Source organism: Tinamus guttatus, unplaced genomic scaffold, assembly GCF_059628265.1.
Source record: "Tinamus guttatus ecotype Peru unplaced genomic scaffold, ASM5962826v1 Tinamus_guttatus_pri_ptg000213l, whole genome shotgun sequence".
In the NCBI taxonomy this organism is placed as follows: domain Eukaryota; kingdom Metazoa; phylum Chordata; class Aves; order Tinamiformes; family Tinamidae; genus Tinamus; species Tinamus guttatus.
The window spans coordinates 6,444,476-6,466,965 of NW_028288747.1; the positions used below are offsets into that span (position 1 = coordinate 6,444,476).

At 42.8% G+C, this 22,490-nt stretch overlaps 1 protein-coding gene across 3 annotated transcripts; it reads left to right on the top strand.

The window, feature by feature from the left end:
* The first annotated feature begins 546 nt into the window (after window positions 1-546).
* On the top strand, window positions 547-17,812 carry CNOT7 (CCR4-NOT transcription complex subunit 7). Of its 3 annotated transcripts, XM_088524676.1 has the most exons (6): window positions 547-748; window positions 1,068-1,261; window positions 4,472-4,633; window positions 10,434-10,578; window positions 15,153-15,263; window positions 17,178-17,812. In XM_088524676.1, exons 1-6 carry the CDS (start codon window positions 632-634, stop codon window positions 17,304-17,306), a joined length of 858 nt encoding a protein of 285 aa, XP_088380802.1. In that variant the 5' UTR covers window positions 547-631; the 3' UTR covers window positions 17,307-17,812. The 3 variants fall into 3 exon arrangements, with proteins under 3 accessions (XP_088380802.1, XP_088380803.1, XP_088380804.1); XM_088524677.1 differs by lacking the exons at window positions 15,153-15,263; window positions 17,178-17,812 and adding an exon at window positions 12,146-12,338; XM_088524678.1 differs by lacking the exons at window positions 15,153-15,263; window positions 17,178-17,812 and adding an exon at window positions 10,726-10,815.
* The last annotated feature ends 4,678 nt before the right edge of the window (window positions 17,813-22,490 follow it).

The window sequence follows — 22,490 nt, forward strand, 5'->3', positions numbered from 1 at the left end:
CGGGCGCCAGTGTGCGGCGCGCCGCTGAGCTACGTCAGCACGCCCTGACGTCACGCGCAGCGCATGACGCACGGCCCACGCGGGGCGCTGCGGGGGCGGGGCCGGCGCGGCGCGCGGTGAAGGCGGGCGGGGCGGCGCGGCGCGGGCCGCCATTGGCGCGCGGCGCGGTCAGAGGTGAGGGGCCGCGGCGCGTGCTGATGACGTAATGGCTTTGTGCGGTGGGGGCGGCAGCCGCAGCGTCTCGCGCGCCCGCTCGCGGTGGCGACCTGGGGCCGCCGCGGGGCCTCCGCAGCGCGGCCCGGCCCGGCCCGGCCCGCCCGGCGCCGTGAGTGCGAGCGGGGTCGGGCGGGGGGGGAGAGCGGCGGCGCGGCCCCGGGGCGGGGGAGGGCGGTGGCGGGAGAGGCGCCCGCGCTTCCCGCCTTCGCCGCGACCCGTAACGGTCGGAACGGGCACGCGCGTGGCCTTCGCCTCGCCGGGGGCTCCAGGGCTTTTCTCCTCCTCGGGCGCGGAGCGGGCAGTGACGGGTTTCCCCTCTCGGCCCCGCAGGTGAAGGGAGCTCGAGGCCGCTGTCCATGCGGGTGGCCGCCGGGGCAGTGTCGCTGTGGATGCCCGCTCGGTGACGCGCCCCACTATGCCCGCGGCCACCGTCGACCACAGCCAAAGAATCTGCGAGGTCTGGGCTTGCAACTTGGACGAGGAGATGAAGAAAATCCGCCAGGTTATACGCAAGTATAACTACGTGGCTATGGTAAGCAGTGGCCCAGCTTTACCCAGCCTGTTACCCCCAAAGCGCGGCCAACTTGTTTAAGTTTTAGGTGAATTTTCAGTCAAGTTTGAACTTGTTTCAGTGCCAATTCGTTTCCTTGAAAGAGCAGTGAGTTCCTAATGCTGACTTAATAATAACATTTTGTAAGCATTAAAACCCAAATCTGTTATCTCTTTAACTTTTTACACTCTATTGCTCAGTTATGAAATTATTCCATCCTTGAAATACATTTTAATATCAAAATGAGTTTCTTAAACTTTTTTGAAGGGCTTTTGTTTAAGTTCTCACTCTGTGCTTACAGGACACAGAATTTCCAGGTGTAGTTGCAAGGCCTATCGGAGAATTCAGGAGCAACGCAGACTATCAGTACCAATTGTTACGCTGCAACGTAGACCTGCTAAAAATAATTCAGCTAGGATTGACGTTTATGAACGAGCAAGGAGAATACCCTCCAGGAACTTCAACTTGGCAATTCAATTTTAAATTTAATTTAACGTAAGTGTTAAATCTTCTCACAATTAGATGCATGTTTCTGGTTTGCGTATGCAAAAATGCGTTTAAAAGTTTGTTATGGCTGTGCACTGTTGGGAATGCTTTACATGGAAAAAAATGTTTGGGAAACTTTTATTTTTTTTTCATTTCTGTGAGGACTCTTTAGTTCGTAGTTTAGTCAGAAATGCAAACAATTTCAACAGCTTTAAAGCAATGCAAGAGTTGGCTCTGCAGATACATATTTTAAAGTATGGAGTTTAAACTGTAAGGCATCTAAGCTTAGCTTAAATTGGCTGTTAGAAGAGTTACCTGTTATTTCTTGTGTATCTTAAAAGGGTGACTCCAACATTTGGAGAAAAAAAAAAAGACTTTTAGACAGTTAAATAACTGTCTAAAACCAAAGTGCCCCAATGACCAACAAGTCTAAAGCATTTTCTTTAATATTATCCTTACTGAAAGACACACAACAATAACCTGATAATATAGGTAAAATGCTGTCAACTTTTTAATATGTAGCTGCTTTTCCAAATTTTCAAAGGAAGCTACTCTACTTCCTTTGTTTATTTTTTCTCTTATAGACTGAAAGGTATTTGCTGTATTCTACAGCATAATTATTGTAGGCTGATTTTTTAATCTTTTTTTTTCCACAGTTGTTTTGTGTGTTATGTGTAGTAAGGATTTTTTGTGTATTATTTGTTTAATCAGGATGTCTAAATAAACAATAAAAAAGTGTGTTTTTTTTTTTTTTTGGTCAGAATAATATGCTGATCTTTAGAACACAGCTTTATCAATGATAAATCTTTAAGTAGGAACATAACTTTCCCAATGAGACTAGGCACTTAAGCGTTGTTGTAGTTGTGTCTTTAACAACTGTGCAGCTGATAAGGTTGCTAAGGCAGTATCTTTCTCTTATTTATTTATTTATTTCCTCCTCCCTAGAGTAAGCATAATCTGTCTGACAGGTTCTTATATGGTTCAGTCTGAGTATCAGTGCAAACATTTCTCAATTTAAGCCTTATGTGACTTTTTTGGTATTTTTTTTATGAGCTGAATGCTGGAAAAAGTCATATGCATGAGTTATGTGTATATCTTTCCACAAAGGAAGCTTAGAGGTCAAGACTTTTTTTAATGCAGATATAAGAACACCTTTTCAAGGTCAACAGGACTGTTACAGTGAAGAGAAAAAAGAATTAAAAGCTGTTCTCTTATAGTTTTTCAGTTCTTCTAGACAAGCAGTGCTCTGGCTTGTCACAGATCAGCTTGGTCTGAAAAATGGTGTTGTTTTTTTTGTTTGAAGGACTTAATGAAAGAAAAGGAAGTGTGGGTTGCTTATTTTGGTATCCTTGACCCTACTTTTCTGTAAAAATGCTAGCTAGAAATTACCTGTTTCTCTAATAAATGAATAGACTAATTCTGCTAAGCACAGGGGAAAGGAGGAGGAATGGATGGTTTCCATACTGTGAACTGTGAAGGAGAGCCTCGGTTATGTTTTATTCATTTTGTGAGCTTCAAAGATCTATCTACTGTTGAGTAACTGAAACAAAGGTAGTTTTCCATCCATTTGTGCCATGTGCTTACATACTTAAGGAAGTTTAGTAAGGTAGGAACTAGGTATTCACTGAACTAACTTATTACTAGGTCATTGGGGAAGATTTTATTCAAAATGTAAGCTAGGTCAATACTGTTTACACAAGGATATTAACAGGAGGTTAATATCTTTAACAAGGATGGGGAAGTAACTTATTTAAAAAAAAAAAAAAAAAAAAGGCAGGTTTTCATCTGTTTCTAAATTTCCTGTTGGGAAATGGCTCAGTGCCAAGTGCTCTCCTTCTAAAGCAAAACAGCTGCTGGCTCTTCCTAGAGGGTGTTTTTTTCTGTGAGTGTGTGGTTCCAGCCAGGTCTTGTCACAATGTATTTTGAAGAGCATAAATATGGCTCTAAACTAAATATCCACCTGATTATGAAGCAACAACCTAGAATTTTTTGTGTGTGTGTGAAATAGGCATGTTTGTTTTGGCTGAGTTCTTTAATGTGTCATGGAAATGGACAGGTGTTGGGAAGCTGATGCCTTAAAGCTGGAGAGCTAATGAGCAGCTGTGTGGGAGGGAGGAAAAAAAGATATAACACATCTCGAGAATGTATCTGCATGTCCTGGTGAATGATGGCTTGCTATTAAGCATAGAGGGATATAAGTCTACCACTGAATGTAATTTTCAAGTTTGATATATTGAGCTGTCTTGGCTGTTTTAATTTGAAGGATAGGGTGTTCTTTCACTAAAATTAAAACCTGCACGCTGAGGAGCCTTTGTAGGCCGGTATATTGTGGTCACTAATATGAATATTACCTTCTGGGTAAATCCATGTGTGCATTTACTTTTTCGGTAATCATTCTATGTCTTTATTATGACAATAAGGATTAAATTTTATAATTGGAAAAAAATCCCTTTCTATTTAGTGACAGCATTTCTAACAAACCACAAAAATACTAGTGGTGAAGCTAATAAATACAGGGATAGGAGGGATCAAACAATGCGTAGAGGAACCTATTAAGCTGTAGGTTCAAAATCTGGATGTCAAATTTCTCAAGTCGATGGTTTAGAGAGAAATTTTGGAGTTAGCTGAATATTAAGAATCAACTAGATGGGACACGTGCTCAATTTCCCATCCTAGTGCGAAGGAAGTTTTGATGAGTGGGGTGTGTGTCTAAACATTTCTGCGAGGGAAATCATAGAAAAACAAAAAAATGAACAGAAAATACTGTCTACAGTACTGGAATCTGATTTGGAGTGGGCTATTCCTAATTCTGGAATGTAACAGGTTTCCTAAATGCCTCTCAGATTTAGTATTTACTTTGTTACAGTGTAAGCAATAGATCTCTCTTGTTTAAATGTCTGTGTTCGTCCATTTATTTTTCTCTGTAAATTTCACAGAAGAGAGCCCTACAAGGACACAGGATGGGGAGCAGGGAGCTAGTTTTTTATGAAGAAAGTAGGGATGGCGATGCAGGGAATGAGCAGAAGCTAATGAAGGTTAACAGTACGAAAAGTGGTTCTTTTTGTAATAAACAAGGAATGCAGTCAGGTTGCTCTTCCTCTATTATAATAAAGCCTGTGGAATGAGTAGAGAGGGGAAAAAAAAAAAAAAAGTCTTACCAGCTTTGTAATCGCTAAGGTCTATAAACTATAAAAACTTATTTTCTTCCTTCTCTTTCAGAGAAGATATGTATGCCCAGGACTCAATTGAACTACTCACGACATCTGGCATCCAATTTAAAAAGCATGAGGAAGAAGGAATCGAGACACAGTACTTTGCAGAACTGCTTATGACATCAGGAGTTGTACTGTGTGAAGGAGTCAAGTGGCTTTCATTTCATAGGTAAATTCTCTACGTAAAGTATTTGAATTGCTCATTTTGACTCTCCTATAACTTGGATTTCACCCCTCATGTTTTAAGCGATATACACATCTGTAAAAATATATAGCACTTAGGTGATGAGCCTTAAAAAAGCCATTTCAATTGTAATAGCATTCTGTATTAGAATAATACAATATGCAGAGTGGTACTAGTATTTTATTTCTGGAGCTGGTTTCACTGAAGGGGTGAACCAGAAAAACATGAAATTCCTAAGCCAGCAGGTGGCATTGCATCTTTTCATACCACATGTGCAAGTAATAATAGAAGGACCAATAAAAGAAAACTGTTTGTTAATATTTTTTGAGCAAATACTCTTTGGCTCATGGGAGAGACTGCAGGCTTACCAGTGAATTGTTTTATAAAACACTTCAAATTTTGTTTTAAACTGTTTGGTAATCTGCATAGCTGCAAATTGTTCATCTTAAAAGGAGAGCCATGATGAAAGTATTAATTCAAGCCATAGGAGTGAATACATTTTACAATTCATTCCTTCACAGGAACTAATTTTCCAAATGGAGAAAGCAGAAATGAGGTTGAATCTCTGTGAAACTGTCAAGATACAAAATATCTTCCAGTGTTAGTAAGATTTGAATCATTATGTTCATGTGGTAGTTGTTGTGTAGTCAACCAGATGCCAGAGATAATTTGTACTTTTTGCAAGTAGCAGTGGCTTTAAAGACTTATTGCTATGTAATGCCCTTATGTTGACATTCTAAATGCTGGCTGCTAAGCAAGTCAACAAAGTTGAAACAAATGCCTCAGCTGAGACCAGGGGTTTCATTACAGTTTTATTCTTGTTTATCCCGCTTGCTACATTTAGTAGTGGAAATTTGAGCTTACTAAATTAGAAGATGGAAATTTAAAAAAAAAAAACACACACACATATACACACACACACACACACAAAAAAAAAAACACATACACACAAAAAAGCAAACAAACAAAAAAAAAAACCACAGAACTTGGCTGTCCTTAAGTAGTAAAGTCTTGGAGGAGAGGAGTTGGGTGAGTATCGAGAAGTTCTTTGAAACTGGACTGGACCTTGAAGTCCAGTCTCTTGCAAAATTAATCTCTGACCTATTAGAAATATTTTCCAGTCACAAGCCATCTTTCAAAGAAATAAAATCATAAGAGAGCGATTTACTTTGATACAATTGTGACTTAATCTGCATGCAACATATTGTTTTTATAGCAGCTGCCACTCTCAATATGACTTCAGAATAACCTTGCTCTGGTATCTTGCTGCCAGGGTAGAACCTTAGGAAAAGACCAGAAGAAAAGTTGTAACTTACACTTATCTACAGTAAAATAACTTGGATGAGTTAGGAGGATGGTGGGTGGAGGTTACTTATGTCAGTAACTGATACACCAGCCAAAGCTGTTGTGTTTTTATAGCATGTACCAAACATATTTCTTTGGATATGTTTTAATAACTTCAGGGGTCTAGTGTAAGCTACGCTAGTAAAAGAGGACACAAGCTATTTCTGCACTAGGGACTCTTTTTTAAAGCATAGGTTTGTTGGCTGAGTGTGATTCCTGACTGACATCATGCTAATAGAAATACAGTGCAACCTATGTGTCACTCCATTTTTACTCGTGCAGCTTGCATTAAGCTTTTGGGATAGCTATATTAAAGGTTGGTTGCATCTGTGTTAGGATGGATTTCAGTTGTAAATGAAAGTTTCTAAAAATGTTTTCAGGAATCCTCTTAAGATAACTGTTCCAGCAAATGATTAACAATTGCTGACTGTCTGCTGCACTTTGGGTATTGTTTGAATTCAGAGGCTGCATAAGTGATTAGAACTTGACAAGGCAAAATGATACTGAGCACAAAAGGTGGAGTTTGGCAGAACAGAGAAAGCTGACACTGAATGCAGAAAGCTTATTTAATGAGTATGGGTCACAGAAGGTGTACCACAAAGATCAGTAAACAGTTATTTTTAAGAATATCATAGGCTCACTCTGGTCATGTTATGCCAATAGGCACTAGATCAGTGTGACACTCAGTTAAAAGTTTATATTTCATATACAGTCTCCCTGCAATAGTTCTTTGAATTCAGAAAAGGTGTGCTGGAGAGTTGTAGTGGCAATAGTGTGATCTAGACTTATGGTTCCAGTTTGGAAGAATATACGGAGACCTTTACATGCCCTAAAGCATGGACGTGGAAAGACGTGGAAAATTGTGTTCATTGATGACTAACTTTCAATGAAATAAATGCATTAGTAAAACTGTGTTTGGAAAGAAAATACTAAGCTTGCTCATCTGTTTTTAGTTTAGATGATGTAGTTCTCACCAAACTCAGCAGTATTGAGACGCTTCACGTCCTGCTTCAGGGTTTCCTTTTAGAGCGACAGTATCTTAACTGTGGTTTTAAATTCTTGGTGCTTTTCATTACTCATTAACTAGATTTTGAAAGATTATTCTGACAGATTAGTGGTCTACTGCTTCTGACCATAGCTGGTCTCTGGAAAGTTTTTGTTAATCCCTCTTCTCTCTCTATGTTGTTCAATTGTTTCTGGTTTCTCAAAAATTTGTGGATCTCCTTGGAAGCGAAGTCAAGGAGAATGCATTTTTCTTCAGGAGCAAGGCTTTTGTTTTGTTTCATTTCTATTCTTCACTTTCCTGGAACTCTTGCACAGTTTGTTTTCTAGGCTGTTAACTTCTCACCTTGTCCGTAGGCTTTTTCTTTTATTATTCTGTTTGATGTAGCTGCATTGGCATCCTGACCTACTGGGGGATGTCTGTAGGCCAGGATATCTGCCAAGCACAAGTAAAGGGCCTTTTGCACTCTCAGCAATTCTTATATTTACTAAAATGTCATAAAAGAGGCCATTAAATCATTTATCAGTACTAAGATTTATTTTAGTTGATAAGGGAGGCAACTCAAATCAGGAGGAGAGTGCTCTGAGTTGCTAATTCTTGCTGCAGTTAAGAAAACTGCAGTCCAAGCAGAAGAGCTCAGATGCAGGTGGAGGTTCAGCTGACTGGTCTGCTCCTTGGTTTGCCTGGGGAGGTAGGTTGTGCAGACATGCCTCTTACCTTAAATATCTTTGGGAAGCTGGAAATTTCCAAGACACGGCATTTTAATGATCACTTGTGTCTAACTAGTTTCTGTAAAAGTTAATCTCTTGGCCCACTTCTCTCTGAATATAGAACCAGTTGTAAAATGGAGTAAGTGGAGCCTTTTCAGCATGCCAGGTTTTATTTCAGAGACAACTTGTACTTGAATATCAAGTTTGTAGTTAATTAGCTATCTGAATTCTTCTTGGGTAATAGGGGAAAGAAATACAGGCTCTTTTGGTCGTTTCCATGGTCCTGTTGCCTACAGCTGTCCAAACTCCTTGAAAAAACCCTGGCTTGTAAGTGTGCTGTGTAGTGATTATTAGAAGAGTGAAAGGTTTTTAGGGAAAAGAAGCCTGTGTGCTGTGGAGTATAAACCAACCACTAATTGCCTGTTAGAGGATTAGAGGAAAACTCCTCTAATGAGCTGGTAATTACACAGTTGCTCACTATGGACTTTTACCCCTCTGCTAGTGTCAGCAGTGGCCAATCAAAAAATTTGTGAACTAGAACTACTTTCAAATTTAGTCTTGAATTAGAGTGGCTGTTCTTATGTTTCTGTAAGCTTAGATGATTGGCACTTGTTAATCACCATAAGTATAGTAAAAAGATTATATAAATGTCTTGATACTGTACTGTGATTAATAAGGTCTGTTATGCAAATAATGGGACTAAGTGCAAACAGCTGGAATTTAAGGAATGCAAGAGATTTTTTTGAGCTGGCTAACACTAACTCATGATCAAGATCCAGTTATCTGAGTGGATGCTGTTACACAGTGAAGGGATAATTGTCTGCTGAAGAATCCCCCTCTTCAGAGAGCCTCTTCTTTTTTTCTATATGAGGATCTTGGTATGAGCTAATTTGCCATAAGGTCCAGAGGAAAAAAAATATGCAGTTCTTCATCACATTTGCAAATTAATGATAACCTGCTGCCCCTCAATGCAAAGAGTAAATGAATCTTTTGAATTCTCTATTCTCACAGTGTTTCCTCCTTACTAGGAAGGAAACATCAAATTGGAAGTGATACAACTTTTATGTATGAGCCCTGAGGATGGCAAATGTTGCACATTCAGTGAATTCATAAGCATCGTGTCTAATCTTCAGATTAATCCTTAAACTTGAGTATTTTTTGTTTGTTTGTTTGACTCCGTGTCTTTCTGAGCAACCTGGTTTGCTAAAGATGGGAGAGGAACATTAGTATGTGCGTGTGTTTTGTTTTTATTTTGTTTTTGGGGTGGATTTTGATTGGTTTGATATTTCTGCCTGAGGGCTTTATTGCTGATAAAGATTTTTTTTTTCTTAGGTTCTCTGTTAAAGTTAACCTCTCAAGTTATTGTTTTGCCAAGTATGCTATAAGTTTTCACACTATAAGTCTCAGCAGAAATCCTCTGTAGCTTTTGATTCTTCTGCTTCCTGGCCAGTAGCTGCTGCTGTGGAGCTTGGAGCACTGCCAGAACAGCCTCAAAGCAGCAAGTGCATTGCTGGCTCCGTGCAGCTTGAAATCCCCATCAGAGTACCCCCTTAGGAAGCCCCTGAGAGCTCTAGTAGCCTCCGCCTTTCCTGTGCCTTGTGTTAATGGACTCTTTAGGAAACAATCCATTCAGTTTTGCTGTGCTGAAGATTTTTTAGTGTCTGTGTAGCAATTTGTAAGACTAAGGTGGTACCGAGAATGTCATATAGAAAACATGTAAAACCCACTTCTCCTTGTGTGTGGTGCATAAGCTAAAGCCTTGGCCCTGCATGACAAATCGCCACTGTCGGTAGGTGCCAAGCATCTGCTGGAGCAGTGGTGCAGTGTCTTCTGATATGAATATTTCATAGCCCTCACTTTCTGGTTAAAGCTCCGAGATCTCATGGCTCTGAGGACCATGTTGAAATATTTTCATGTTTAGGATATAATCCTCATGCTGCCAGGCTCCAGCACGAAGCTTTAAGCTGTGAATTAGGAGCCTGCAGTGGCCACCTGCTCATTTTTATTTTGCTGTGGCTACATGCTAAAAGAGCATAAGAAGGCTACATAAGCTGATGTGGCCTTCAAAGGTAGCCCTGTGTGTGGTTTTATCCCCTTGCTGGTACAGGCTTTTTTTTGGAGGGGGGGGGAAAAAATAATGAATAATGCAGATCAGGGTCAGTCCCCTGATCCTGTTTAACACCCCTGTGCACGACTGCAAGCCCAGAGTGAGCGTCCTCCTTCTGTGGCAGCTGTCTCAAACGTCCTGAAAGTGCCCGTGCAGTGGCAGCGCTCACATGCAGTGAATCATCCGCTGATTCTGTGTGTGATCAGCGGTGCCTGCTGATGGTCAGACGGTGAGTGGCCTGGCAGTAGCTGATCAACTGTACCTGGGGGACTGGCAGCTGTTGCAGCCAGCAGCTACCGTGCAGCACTGACCATTAGCCTGTGCCTGCCTAGGATAGGGGTAGCCATCACTAGAAAAAAAGCCTTTGTGGGCATAAAGTCTGCAGTAGGTGAAGCCCCAGCAGGACTTCTGCCTTGTTTCAGGGTTTGGAGAAGCTCCTGTAGGCACCTCTGAGTTTTCCATGTTTTCTCTAGAAGCTGCAGTAGGATCATTTCAATTCAGAGTGGTGTGAAATGAAGCAAAATGTCTTCCTATTATGTACGTAAAGAAAGTCTTGATGTTGGAAGCGAGAGGAATATTTCTAAATTATTTGTCTGTGTTGTTTTTGTTATTAATCTGCAGTGGATATGACTTCGGCTATCTAATCAAAATCCTGACAAACTCTAATTTACCTGAAGAAGAGCTGGACTTCTTTGAGATATTGAGATTGTTTTTCCCTGTCATCTACGATGTAAAATATCTCATGAAGAGTTGCAAAAATCTAAAGGTAAGTAGCCTTTTATGCGACTCAGCAGGGTCCATTTCTGAAGAGTGAATTTTCTTCTAAGTGATTTTCTCTGTTTCTATCCTGTTTTGCCTTGATATTACCCATTAATCAGCACTTTGTCCACATTTCGTATATTTAATATTAAAGGCTACTGATAGAGGAAGGCAGGAGCGTGCATCAGCTTTTACAACTGCTTACCAGTTAAAGAGCAAGCCAATACTGTATCAGTAGCTGTACATAGTCATGCTGCCAGATAAGCCCCCGTTTGGAAGTGATCCTTCTCTCAAGCCATAAGAATTGATGGGTTTCCTATACTCTTATTTCCTCATTGTGCAGTCCACTAAAGGACTGCAGTCATTTTGGCAAAGGTAATGGCAACAGTGATGCTGTGGAAGCCTCGGGAAGAGGAATGGAGCAAGGAGAGCTTCACGTGGCCCTGTAAGGAAAGACAAAAAGCAGCGTATGCTTAGGGACAACAAGCAGCTTCTAGGAGGAAAATGCAGTGCTAGAAACTAATTTCTGGTGTCAGGCAAGTGGGGCTACTAATGGGCTTATTCTCTCGGGCTTAAAATTTGGAGAAGACTCTTTTGGACTGACAAATGAATGCAAACTGGAGCTAAGTGTACAAAGGAGAAGACAGCAAAGTGACACATGGCACCCCAGAGCTGCAGGGACTTACAGCTTTATTTGCCAGAGAACTGGGATTCTGGACTACTACTGGAATGAGGCTCACCGCTCATCTGAGGCAGTGAAGGACTCGCTGTCTTCATGGGAAGTAACCCAATTCTCTCGGCTTCCTTAATGTGAGCATAAAGGAAAAGAATGCTGGCTTAGTATAATCCAGTCCATAAGGAATGGCTGCCACGTCAGCATGCTGAACTAGAGATCTGCGCAGGCTTTGCAGTCCTGTTTCTTTCTGAGATTAACCCAGCAGAATGCCTCACTCCTAAGGAGCATCCCACTTGGGCAGGCAGTAAGGTTGTAATGCCTCTTGTTAAGCAAATTGACATGTAAAATGGAGATCTCCGTTCCCAGCAAGCAAGAAAATATTCCTGCCTGTGTTCATCCAGACTTGCTCTTGGGATGATCAGCCTGGCAAATGACTAGGTACTAAAGAACGTTTCAGAAACTGTTGTTTTGCCAGCAAGGCCATCAGAAAAGAAGGAAATGTTCACAGACTTCACGAGCCTGAAAAACAGGAGACCTTCCTCCTCCCTGGTGAAGGAAAACAAAGTATGTGGTGTCCTCCTGGTGGCAGCTTGCACTGAGAACAAAATGTGTAATCCATCTTCCACTGTTTTGGGAAAGGTGACAGATTTAATAAGATCCTAGTGACAGTGTACACTTGGCATGGGGTTGGAGAGGGAGGGATTGAATTTCCTATCATTTCACTAAGAAATAGTTGTAAGTAACACGAATTGTTTAGAGATTACACTGTATTTTAAAAGACAAGAAAAACCCTTGCAGATCTTATTTCAGCAAAAGTCAAGACCAAGGAGGATGTTTCAGTTTAATGCGTAGGTCAGCTCTCGTGGGGTAAATCTCGATCCTGTCATCCAACCTGCAGCCTGGTGGTGACAGAAGGGAAAGGGACGTGGTCTGCCCGGCCCCTGCAGACACCAAACACCAGACCATGCTGGAACTGTCCTGTGCCCAGAGCAGCTCTGTAGCGAGCACTGCGCTGTTGTGACTCTCCAGATGCATGTGCTGTCTCCTAAGATATGTCACTTTGAATCGCTTATTAAATTGCAGTGAACTGAGCTGCTGTGCAGTTGTCCTTTATTGACTTGTGTAAGTTATTTTTCATATGAAATGCACTCATTTGCTGTAGCTTCCCTCAACCACCCAAAATATGCGTTTTGGCATTAAGAGTATCCCTTAGGACTGGGAAACTGTTTGCTGCTCTTCTATAGAATTAAAGCAGTCTCTGAACTTAGTATATTATTCTGCTCTAACTCAAATGGGCCTGTATGCATCTTAGTGGCATGCAGATTGGGAGTTAATTTGAAATACCATAATGCAGTATAGACTTACATTTTTGGTTTACTCTCTACAAACCTTTTTATGTTGAATGTTGCATACCTCCCATAGTAATGTTAAATAAAAGTAAGATAGACTTAGAGACCTTGTTTGAAACTGGGATTTGTACAGAACAATGAACTCTCCCACTGCAATGAAACTTGAGAGCTTGGCCTGGGTTTGCTGTTGATTATGGTAATGTGATTGCATGAGTCATTCTGCTGACCTCTTCTCTGAAAATCTGGAATATTGTAGAAATATCTTTGTAGAAAAGGAAAGTTCAGGTAGATGCTGTGATATAATCCATAGTTTGTGATTAATTTAGTTTTTGTTTTCCTTTAGTTCCCCTTCTACTCTCTTCCCATTCTCTTTTTCTAAGAAAAAAGTGATCTTACCTGGAATGCCAAAGTCTTCTCTGAAAGGGAATCTCAATAGCCACTTCATCTTCAGCTGGGCCTTATTCTCTAATTCTAGCAGTTATAGACCAAGAAGTTTCTCTCAGTAGTAGTGTTTGTATGTAAAAATAAATACACGATTGAAAGCACCCCCTTCAAAACATTCTTCTATAGGTGTCTGTCGCTGTAAACAGTGAGTTGTTATATCTACATTCCAGAACTTGCAGCCAGTGTAAACATCGCTGAAGGAAAAAACCCTTGTGTAATAAAAACCAGAGCTATGGGAAGCTGCTGTAAACAGTGTTACACCTAGAAGAGCCTGGCCCCGAGGTGCCCTCGGTCCCTGCTGGAAGGGGCCGGGAAGCAGCACGGGGCGTCTCGGCAGGGCTGGCGGGGGCAGCAGGAGGAGCCGCGGAGCCGCACGCTCTTCCTTCCAGATGCTCTTGCTGCTCCAGCTGGGATAAAATACCCCGTTTCTGTGTGACCTATAGGGTTTACTTGGGACCGTTATGACTTTTTTTTTTTTTTTAACAAAAAACAAGCACTAAACTTGTAGCTGTAAGGATCATAGAATTTTTCAAAACATCTGCAAACTTTTTTTTTTCTTGTTACTCTTTGAATTTCAACTTGTATTATTACACTTTTGTTTCTGTGCTTTCCTTCCTCTGCTCAAAACAGGTTAAGGGTGTGAGGGCAGGGGAACTCACTCTAGGGAATCTGTGGAGAAGCAATGGCCCCTGTGCTGCATTTTTGCCATGCAGTGTTTGCAGGTGCTCGAAGGCTTTCTCTTTCTCCTTTCCAGACATAATGCACCAATGTGCTTTTTAGTGTCTTGTCACTAACTCCATGTTCTAATGATAAAGGAGAGTTTTAGCAAAGTGATGTTCACCTATGTTCCCACTGTGTAATTCACTGTATTAAAAAAAAATAAAAATAACAGTTAGTGTAACAGATGAGTTAAAGCACATACATACTCTGCGTTTTTTTAAAAAAAAAACACCACCACCAACAAAAAAGGCTTTTGAGAGGTTTGTTTCTGCAAGCAGCGGTGGTTAATGTTTCCTGCCCCTAAAATGAAGGGTTAATTTAGCCAGCGCAGCTTCGGGAGCAGTCTGGCTTGCCAAGGCTTTCACATAGGTTAAAGTTAAGGGGAAGAAAAATGCTTCCAAAGCCCCGAGGCTTTAGCTCTGAGAGCAGGTGGCTGTGCAGGAGCTCTGCAGTGATGCCTGCACCTTCGATCTGTGGAGCTGTCCTTTTAAATCCTGTGCCAGTGCTCCAAGAGGAACTGCTTTAAATGCTTCCCTGTCTGTACATGAGCTGTTCATGCCCTTTCTGGGTGCCAAGAAGTAGGTTTCATTACAAAGGTAGAGGGACTGTTTTGAAGAATGCTAAATACACATCTAAGAGAAAAGCTGACCATTGCTTTGGCTTTTACTATCTTAAAGCTAGTTACAAGGCACTATTTTCTTGTGTGTGTGTATGTGTGTGTTTTTTTTCCTACAATCTTAACGTAGTTAACAAAACAAACTTTAAATGTAAAGAGGATAACAACGTCCTGGGAAGAGGGACTGGGCTTTTTTTGACTTCAGCACCTAGTTTTTAAATGTGTAACATTTTCCTGAACTCCTTTAAGTGTTCTGAATACTTAAGTTTTTGTGAGGGGAAGCGAAAAAACCCTCATCTTAATTGTTGAAAGGTAAGTGGAAAGGAAAAAATATTTCACAGGAAGCCCAGGTACTTCAACATACAGAGGCATCTCATGTGCATCCCACTCATAAGTGCTTGAAGTGCTGTGTTTGTAGAGCAGCATTTTCACCTTTTAAACTTTCACTGAAACAGGAGCACCTTGTTTTGTTCATCTTCCGTGCCAGACTTTTCAAACTTTTGAAGGAATTAAGTTTACTTCTGTTTACTGGAGGATTCAGCCTGGAGGAGTAGAAGATGGATTGGTCACAGCTAATACTATGCTTAGGACTGACACAGAATTGATTCTCCAGGTGTGCGCTTCTCTGGCACAGTGGCTCTTCCAGATACTGTGCCAAACTCTAAAACATACCTAAGGTTGTAGGTCCAGTGTACAGACTTTTTCCCCAAACATTGCAGTTCAGATTTTTGATGTGCATTTTCTTCTGCAGTTAACATTACTGTTTTCTTTTTCAGGGTGGATTGCAAGAAGTGGCTGAGCAGTTAGAGCTGGAAAGGATAGGACCACAGCATCAGGCAGGATCTGATTCTTTACTCACAGGAATGGCCTTTTTCAAAATGAGAGAAGTAGGTGCACATATTGGTTTATCTTCATGATAGTAACGTGCCGCAGTAGTCAGATGGGATTGCTGCTTCTGATAAGTTTGCCCTGTTAGGGAGGCCCCTGAAGGCATTAATGGACTACTGGTTTCTTGACAAAAATCAGACCACATGTATTTCCCCAGGGTAAGTGTGAGCCACCCCCGTTTACTTCTTAGTTAGTTGCTGCAGGCACTTCCAGTCTGTGCTTTGGGCTCAGGGAGTGGTTAGTTTTGTTTCTTTTGCCTCTGTTCTTAGGCTCTATTTTTAGATGGCTGCTGCAGTGGGTCATGAGCTGCTGGAGCCAAACGCTGCTCTTTTGGCAGACCCTCCTCAGCCTCTGCTCACTGTAATAGCCAGCCAACATGCACTGCTGCCTGGGACAGGCCTGGCAGGGAGAAAGGGCAGGTCTGTGTGTGTTAGCCACTTTATCTGGGCTGGGAGGCGCAGGAGTGTTAAACGTTGGCTTGCAGGGTGCTGGGGAGAAAGTCCATACATCTGTTACTTGCTGCTGAGTAAAGCACGGATAGACTAACACTGGTTCTAGAAGACAGGACATCCCACAGTTAAGTGGAAGCTCAGGGCAAGGGAAGCCAGGTCTTGCAAATTTAGCCTATCCCAGCTACTCATCTGCCTATAACATGGGGTTGTTGGGATATTTTACATCAATAGCTCTCGAGAAGGCTCTCTTAGAGCAGTGAACAGGGTAAGTGCCCGTGCACATACCCGCGGCCTCCTGCCAGTGCCTCATCTCCTCGGCCAGCCTCGAGGCTCCCTCAGCCGCTCCAGCGCTGCCGGCAGAGCGGGCTGCTCCCAGCCTCCCGTGTGAGCACGAGATTCCAGCAAATCCTGGCGGACGTGACACGCGAGGGCTGGGAATTGGTCCTGCTGAAGCCGTGAAGCACGTTGGGGTGCAGCTGCACTGCGGGATTGCGTGGCCGGTGTCAGCCAAGCACCGGGGGCCAACTGCAGTGTGCCCCATACTGCTCAGCTTTCACCCTTGAATTTGAAACAAAGGCCAAAGCAGCTACAAGGAAATAATAATCATTTACTTAATGAAGCCAACAAATATGGGTTGATTATGATGTTTTTTCAGAGATACTTTAAAAAGTGGCCTCTCTAAATAGCAAAGCAGTAATCAGCACAGATTACTGTGCTTTTTAAAGCCTTTTCAGTAGAACTGGGTGTTTATGCTCTGTGGCATAGTGAAAAACATTGTGTTACAATATTTTTAAAGGTACAAAATATACCACGTTGCTGATTGCTCTTAAGGGGAGGCAGCTTGGTAGGATTTTGCCTCCCAGCCAGAAGGCTGTTGGTCTTTTCCCTCCCATCAGAGTTAAATCTGCAACAGTAGGCCTGTTTGGGTTTCTGCCCTGATGGTGTCTCGCACTGGCAACCCCTGGGATGTCCAGGGCCACCAGGAAGCTTTTTTTTTTTTTTTTTTTTTTTTAAGTGAGGCCTTTTTTTTGTGTGAAGAGTGGGTTATCTTTTTTATTTTTGTGCTGAAGATTGTCTCCTTGCTTGAAAACCTAGGCCTGAGAGCCAGAATATCATAGAGTTTCATATGGCTTCTAAGGAAGGGCTCTCTTGGTAAGTGGGACTTGTGAAGCCTGTGATGGTGCAGAATCAGCAAACCTTTGGATTTGGCTGTTTCACCAGGGGAGATGCATGGGAAGACTGGCTGGACTCCTTGCTTTGATATATTTTAAAGAATCATGCAATATATCACATTTTCACTTGAAGAGATTAAGTATGCTGTCATGATAATGTGTCATCTGTTGCATCTTGGGATTTGATGTGTGATGCTAAAAACACAGTAACTTTTTTAAGCCTTTGTGCAGTTTTCTCTAAGCAGAACAACTTCTGGCAATAATTTGTGCATTTCTTTTAACTCCTTAGATGTTCTTTGAAGATCACATTGACGATGCCAAATATTGTGGCCACTTATATGGCCTTGGTTCGGGGTCATCGTATGTACAAAACGGCACAGGAAACGCGTATGAAGAAGAAGCCAACAAGCAGTCATGACATGAAATGAAAGGCCGTCTTTTTGGAGCTCCACGTGCTTGTATATAGGTTTTATCTCTGGTTGAACCCCTTGGACAATAAGGCTTTTTTTCCCCCTTTCTCAGCACACATTCTTTTCTGCCTTTCTATGTACTAAACCTGACTGTTCCTATCACAGATTTTGATCTTAATATGTAGAATTTTCTGGGTTACTTCTGTCATAGCCAGCCCATTTGTAAAGAAGTATGTACAGGATCAGTGTGGCAGAGAGGAGGGGAAAACTAAATCATAATGAATAGTCTTGTAAACTTACCTAGTTGGTCTTAGTTTTTTTTTGTCTCTCCCTCTCCCCACCCCCCTTTCCTTCTACAAATTAACTAGCACTGATTATAACCAACTCCCCCCTTCTTGTCTGTCCCTTCCAGTACGCAGGCGTTTTAGCTATTCAAGATTGTGGACCATCAAATTTGCACTTTAGAGGGTGACTCTGACTCAGATCCTCTGTTTTATTTGAAGTTTTTTTTTCTTTTGCCCTTAGCTAGAAAACAATCATTCGCCAAGTTCAGCAGCTTCACTCTGAATTTCCTTGGTATCAGCCTGTAGCACATGACTCATTTGCTGCATTTGTTCGAGCAAAACAAACTACTGAAATTGTAATAACTGCTGTTATTTTACTAGTGTTCACTCATGGTCAAACCCATCCTGCACGTGCCAGCCTCTGGCTGGCCTGCTGCTTTAAACCCGCTCGCTCTGTGATGGGGGAAGGACGTTGGAAAACCAGCTTTACACCCTTCAGGAGAAGCACAGCTGTGACGGGAGCGTTTCTGCCGTTCAGCTGAGAGGGGAAGGACGTCGGAACTGCAGGAATGTTGTAACGGCTTCCCTCAGTTAGCTCCCTAGCTTTTATTCTAGTGATGTAGAGCCCAAATGTTTTTTATGAGGTCATATTTATTATGTACTTGATTTGATGATTTCTGAAAGTCAGTTTAGTTAAAGATAAAAACCCAAAGATCTGAAAAATACTATTTAATTGAATTATTAAATTAGAAGAACAATGAAATCGTGCTTTTTTGTAGTTGCTACAAAGACAGATGTTACAGAGATTTGTTGTAAAACAACAAAATATAAATAACTTAGCTAATAAAGTTACCTGAGGAGTGTAATGCTAGTTTATTTTGGAGTATATCTTAGCAATATATTTTAGATATATTGTTTTAAAGGACCCTAAAGTAAGTTCTTCGCCCTGCATAGCCTGTGTGCAGAGCAGTGGTGCAGGAAGGATTTTTGGTACTGAATAGCTAAACAGGAGCCTGGAATGATGGACCGTGCGACCCCGTGTGCGCGTGCGGAGCTGTGTGCGTGTCCCCGCCCCAATCAGTAGCAGGAAACCTCCAAATGTCGCCAAATCACCCCCTTTTACCTTGTACTTCAAAAACTTCTTCTTTTTTTTCATTGAGTTACAATGATGTAACTGGGTGGTCCTTTTTAAAACAACGAATTATTTGCATAACAGAGGGTATTTGTTTTTAAAGCTTTTGTAAATAAAGGCTTCAGAAATGTTTTCTTACAAACTACAGACTGGTGCTTTTGTTGCAAAGTTTTTCCTAGAATGTCTACTATGTTCGGTGGAGTTTTGTGCACTGTTACGTTTCAGTTTGATAGCTCTCTTTCCTATGATTATAAAATCATCCGTTTCCCGGCTCCTTGGTGGATTCCGCCATCAGCTCCTGGAGTTAGGGGAGAGGAGCAGAGCAGAGCTCTTCTCACCGGCTTCCCGTGACTTCCTTGCAAGGACCGGAGCTGCTGGAGTGGGACGAGAACAACTTACTCCTGGGCATCCGAACCCCACCAGCGATTTCCTTGTGCACCAGGTAATGTGGTTTATCTTTTAACTCCTGCCTGTCTATGGCTCGCATGGGAAAACACCTAGCAGAGAAAGGGCTGTGCATTTTGATCCTGACATCAGCTGAGCTTGTGTAAGCCCAGCCCGAAGCTCTTGCGGGATGTCTGCCCTTAAGCAGTCCCGCTCCTTGGTGTCCTTGCTGTGACAAGAGCTCTCCTCAGAAGTCCCCAGCGTGAAGCTGGGTGCTGCTTTGCTCCATGTGCGACCTCGGGGGCTGCTCACATGTGGCCTGGGTGAGCAGGAGAGCTGGGGGCTAAATTCTGCTGCCTTGGCTAAATTAGATGGAGTTTTCATTAAGGAGTGGTTCAAACGGTGAGTTTGAGAGGTTATGAAAAACCTTGCCTTTATTTTTTTCCCCTAATGTATAGGACTGTCTCTTCCAAGCTGCAGAATTTCTAAAATCTAAGTGTTTCCAAAGTGGATGGGATTAATTGCTTTTGTGAAAACAAATGCGTGGGCACAATTCCAGCTGTCTAGACAGGCACCTTTTCTGTTCGGAGACAAGAACCCTCTTCCCTGACCTGTGTTCTTCCCAATCCATTTAAAAGCTATTGTTCGATTAGGTTTGTTAGAAGAAATATAATATCAAAACCGGATATATGGGGCCAGGGGGGTTGCCTTTTGTTTTTTTTTTCCCTTACTTGCCGTGACTTTGGAAGTCAAATATTTGAGTCTGTTCCAGGAACATAATGTTCTGCCACTTTTTTCTTATTTTTAAGCATCAGTCTCCTTCCTCATTGACGCTCCCTAGCAGGGATCCTTGAGACAGAGCAAACTAGGAAACGAGGTCTGGAATATCTGAGGCAAATGTGAATTTGAGGATGACCTGTCACCTCTGACATCCAAGAATTTTCTCTGATGATGTCTGACTGGTTCATCCAAGCTCAGGTTCATCCCCATATGCAGAAAATGAAGCTGAAGTGGCAGGAAACCTGCACTGACAAACAAGAGTTAGTTAATTCTGAGTTAATTCAAACCTGAAAAGGAAGCTGACAGGAGCTGGAAGCAGGGACAGGTGACCCAGGAGGAACACAGAGACACTGTCTGAGCACACAGGGATGGGGTCAAGAAAGGAAACGGCCCGTGGGAGCTGGATCTGCTGAGATCAACGACAAGAAGGGCCTCACTACAGGTTTATCAGCAGTAAAAGGAAGATCAGGAAAAATGTGGAGCTGTTCCTGAGTCAGGCAGGAACCCTGGTGGCAAAGGACATGGAAAACGCTGAAGAACTGACTGCATCATCTCGCCTTGGGCTTTACAAGTAGCAGCCTTCAGGAATCCCAAGCACCTGGAACCTGTGGGACATTCTGGAACAAGGAAGATTTACAGGCACCTCAACAACCTTCTTTGTTGGCCCTGCTTTGAGCAGGAGGCCGGAGCTCTCCAGGGGCCCCTTCCAAGCCGAGCTCTTGGGTGGGTCTGTGATACTAAAGCATCTTTCCCTAGACTGCACTGGATCCTCAAACCTGAGACGGATGAGGAGGCCGGAATACGTGTGTCCTTGTTGGTCACTCCCGTGACGGTCTCTGGCCTCCCGAGTGTTTCCTTCATGTGGATGCTGCGGCCTGCGCGATGGTGCCGCGCAGACGGCTGCGGGCTGCGGGAGGGCTCCGCGGGCTGCCCGTGGCCGCTGCCGCGCTGCGTTGAGACCAGGCGCGGGGCCTGTTCCGTAGTCAGGCCGTGAGCGCCTCAGCGCGAGGGGCGATGCGCCCTGGAGAGGCAATTCTGTTGTAAAAGGCTGATTTAGCTTAATTTAAAATTATCAAAGGTGCCTCACACTTCAGCTGGCATTGCCCTAGGCCATTGCAGAGAGGGAGATCCACTGAGCTGATTAACTTGTTGAGAGGCTACGAGTCCCTGTGGGAGAAGCTGCCCGGTGACCAGTGTGTTCCTCCTATGGCCCTACCGAAATCCCGGTCATCGTGTCGTACTGGGCTGCAAGTTGTTTTTCTGGTAGTTGCTCGGCAGTGTTGGTAAAAGGACGTACCTCAGAACTAAAGTTACAAAATCCAGCTGATCTATTAAGATGGTCTTCTCACAGAAAACGAATGGCAGATGATACAGATTTTTCTGGTTTAAATTTTTTCTAAGTAAAAGTTCCTATCTTGTGTTAGTGCTGAAGAAAACTTGCATTTAATCTCGTTGATATATTGATATATAGAGTCACTATTCACTCATCTTGAATGATAGCGCTTGTTTAGCTCTATGAAACTCTTTTGGGTAACCCCTCTCTTTTGCTGCCCCGTGGCAAAATGGTGAAGGGCTAAATAAATCAGAAGGCAAAAATGAATGAAAATGTACCTGAAAATGTACAGTAAGTCTTTTCTTAAGTGTCCATTTTCTTTTTCACTTTTTCAAGCACGGCTTTTACTTGACAACTTGCATTTCTGAGCTTTGCATTTCAAGCGTCCAGCTGGACTCTCAAGCTTGAACTTGGCTAGCCTAAAGTAGCTAAATACATGAAAAAGACAAAATTACCTCCACAATGAATCAGGTTTCAGGACTTGGCCAGAAAACACCACCTGTTTAGTGTTCTCGTGGTAGGCCAGGACGGCCTGGGCTCGGCGTGGTTTGCTGTAGAATGAGCAAACTCACTAATTTTTAAACAATAAAGTTTAAGATTTTTGTCTATTGGCACCAAGTCGGTGTTGACGAAGCGATGGAAACGCCTCCAGGAGAATGTGTGACATGAGCCAAACCTCACCAGCTCCAAAATGTGATTTTGTGTAGAGCAGAGCCCCTAGATTGTCTCAGTTTGCTTTCCCATGTACAACATGATGCTTTTATTTTTCTGGTGTAACTGAGGTTGAGCATGGCTTGCTTTACAGGAGCCTAACGTGGGTGTTTTCTTCCATGTCGCCTCAGCAGGCATGGTGACGAACGAGGAGGATTCTCCTGCCGTTATTTTCCCTTCCTTTGCTGGGAAGGAGCAGTGTTCACTGCTGCAACCAGCCCCTCAGAGCAGGGTTCAGAGGCTTCCTGGCCTTTTTCTGCCAGGGACAGTTGCTCACGAGACCCATTTTCTTACCCGCTGCTGAAGCAGGAGAATTTGCTTCCTGCTCTCACAAAATATTTGCTTCCCTTAGGAGTACTGGGTAAAATGTGGGGAGAGAGGGCAGGGAAGCCCCTCTGTGGCAGAGTCCAGAGCAGCTGAACTGGGAGGGCTGTGCTGCACTGCAGAGCGTGTTCCCTGTTTCACAGGGTACCAATTCAGACCCGTGGTTGCACTTGTCACCCTACCATCTGAACAGTGTTTTCCTGTAACACAAAAGCACTACAGTGTCGACAACATCCTTTATTTA

Excerpts from the sequence above, each read along its gene's own strand:
- CNOT7 (XM_088524676.1), top strand. The coding sequence starts at position 632 with ATGCCCGCGGCCACCGTCGACCACAGCCAAAGAATCTGCGAGGTCTGG. Across the intron at positions 4,634-10,433 it reads AAGTGGCTTTCATTTCATAG|TGGATATGACTTCGGCTATC; the intron begins GTAAATTCTCTA and ends ATTAATCTGCAG. Across the intron at positions 15,264-17,177 it reads CCTTTTTCAAAATGAGAGAA|ATGTTCTTTGAAGATCACAT; the intron begins GTAGGTGCACAT and ends TTAACTCCTTAG.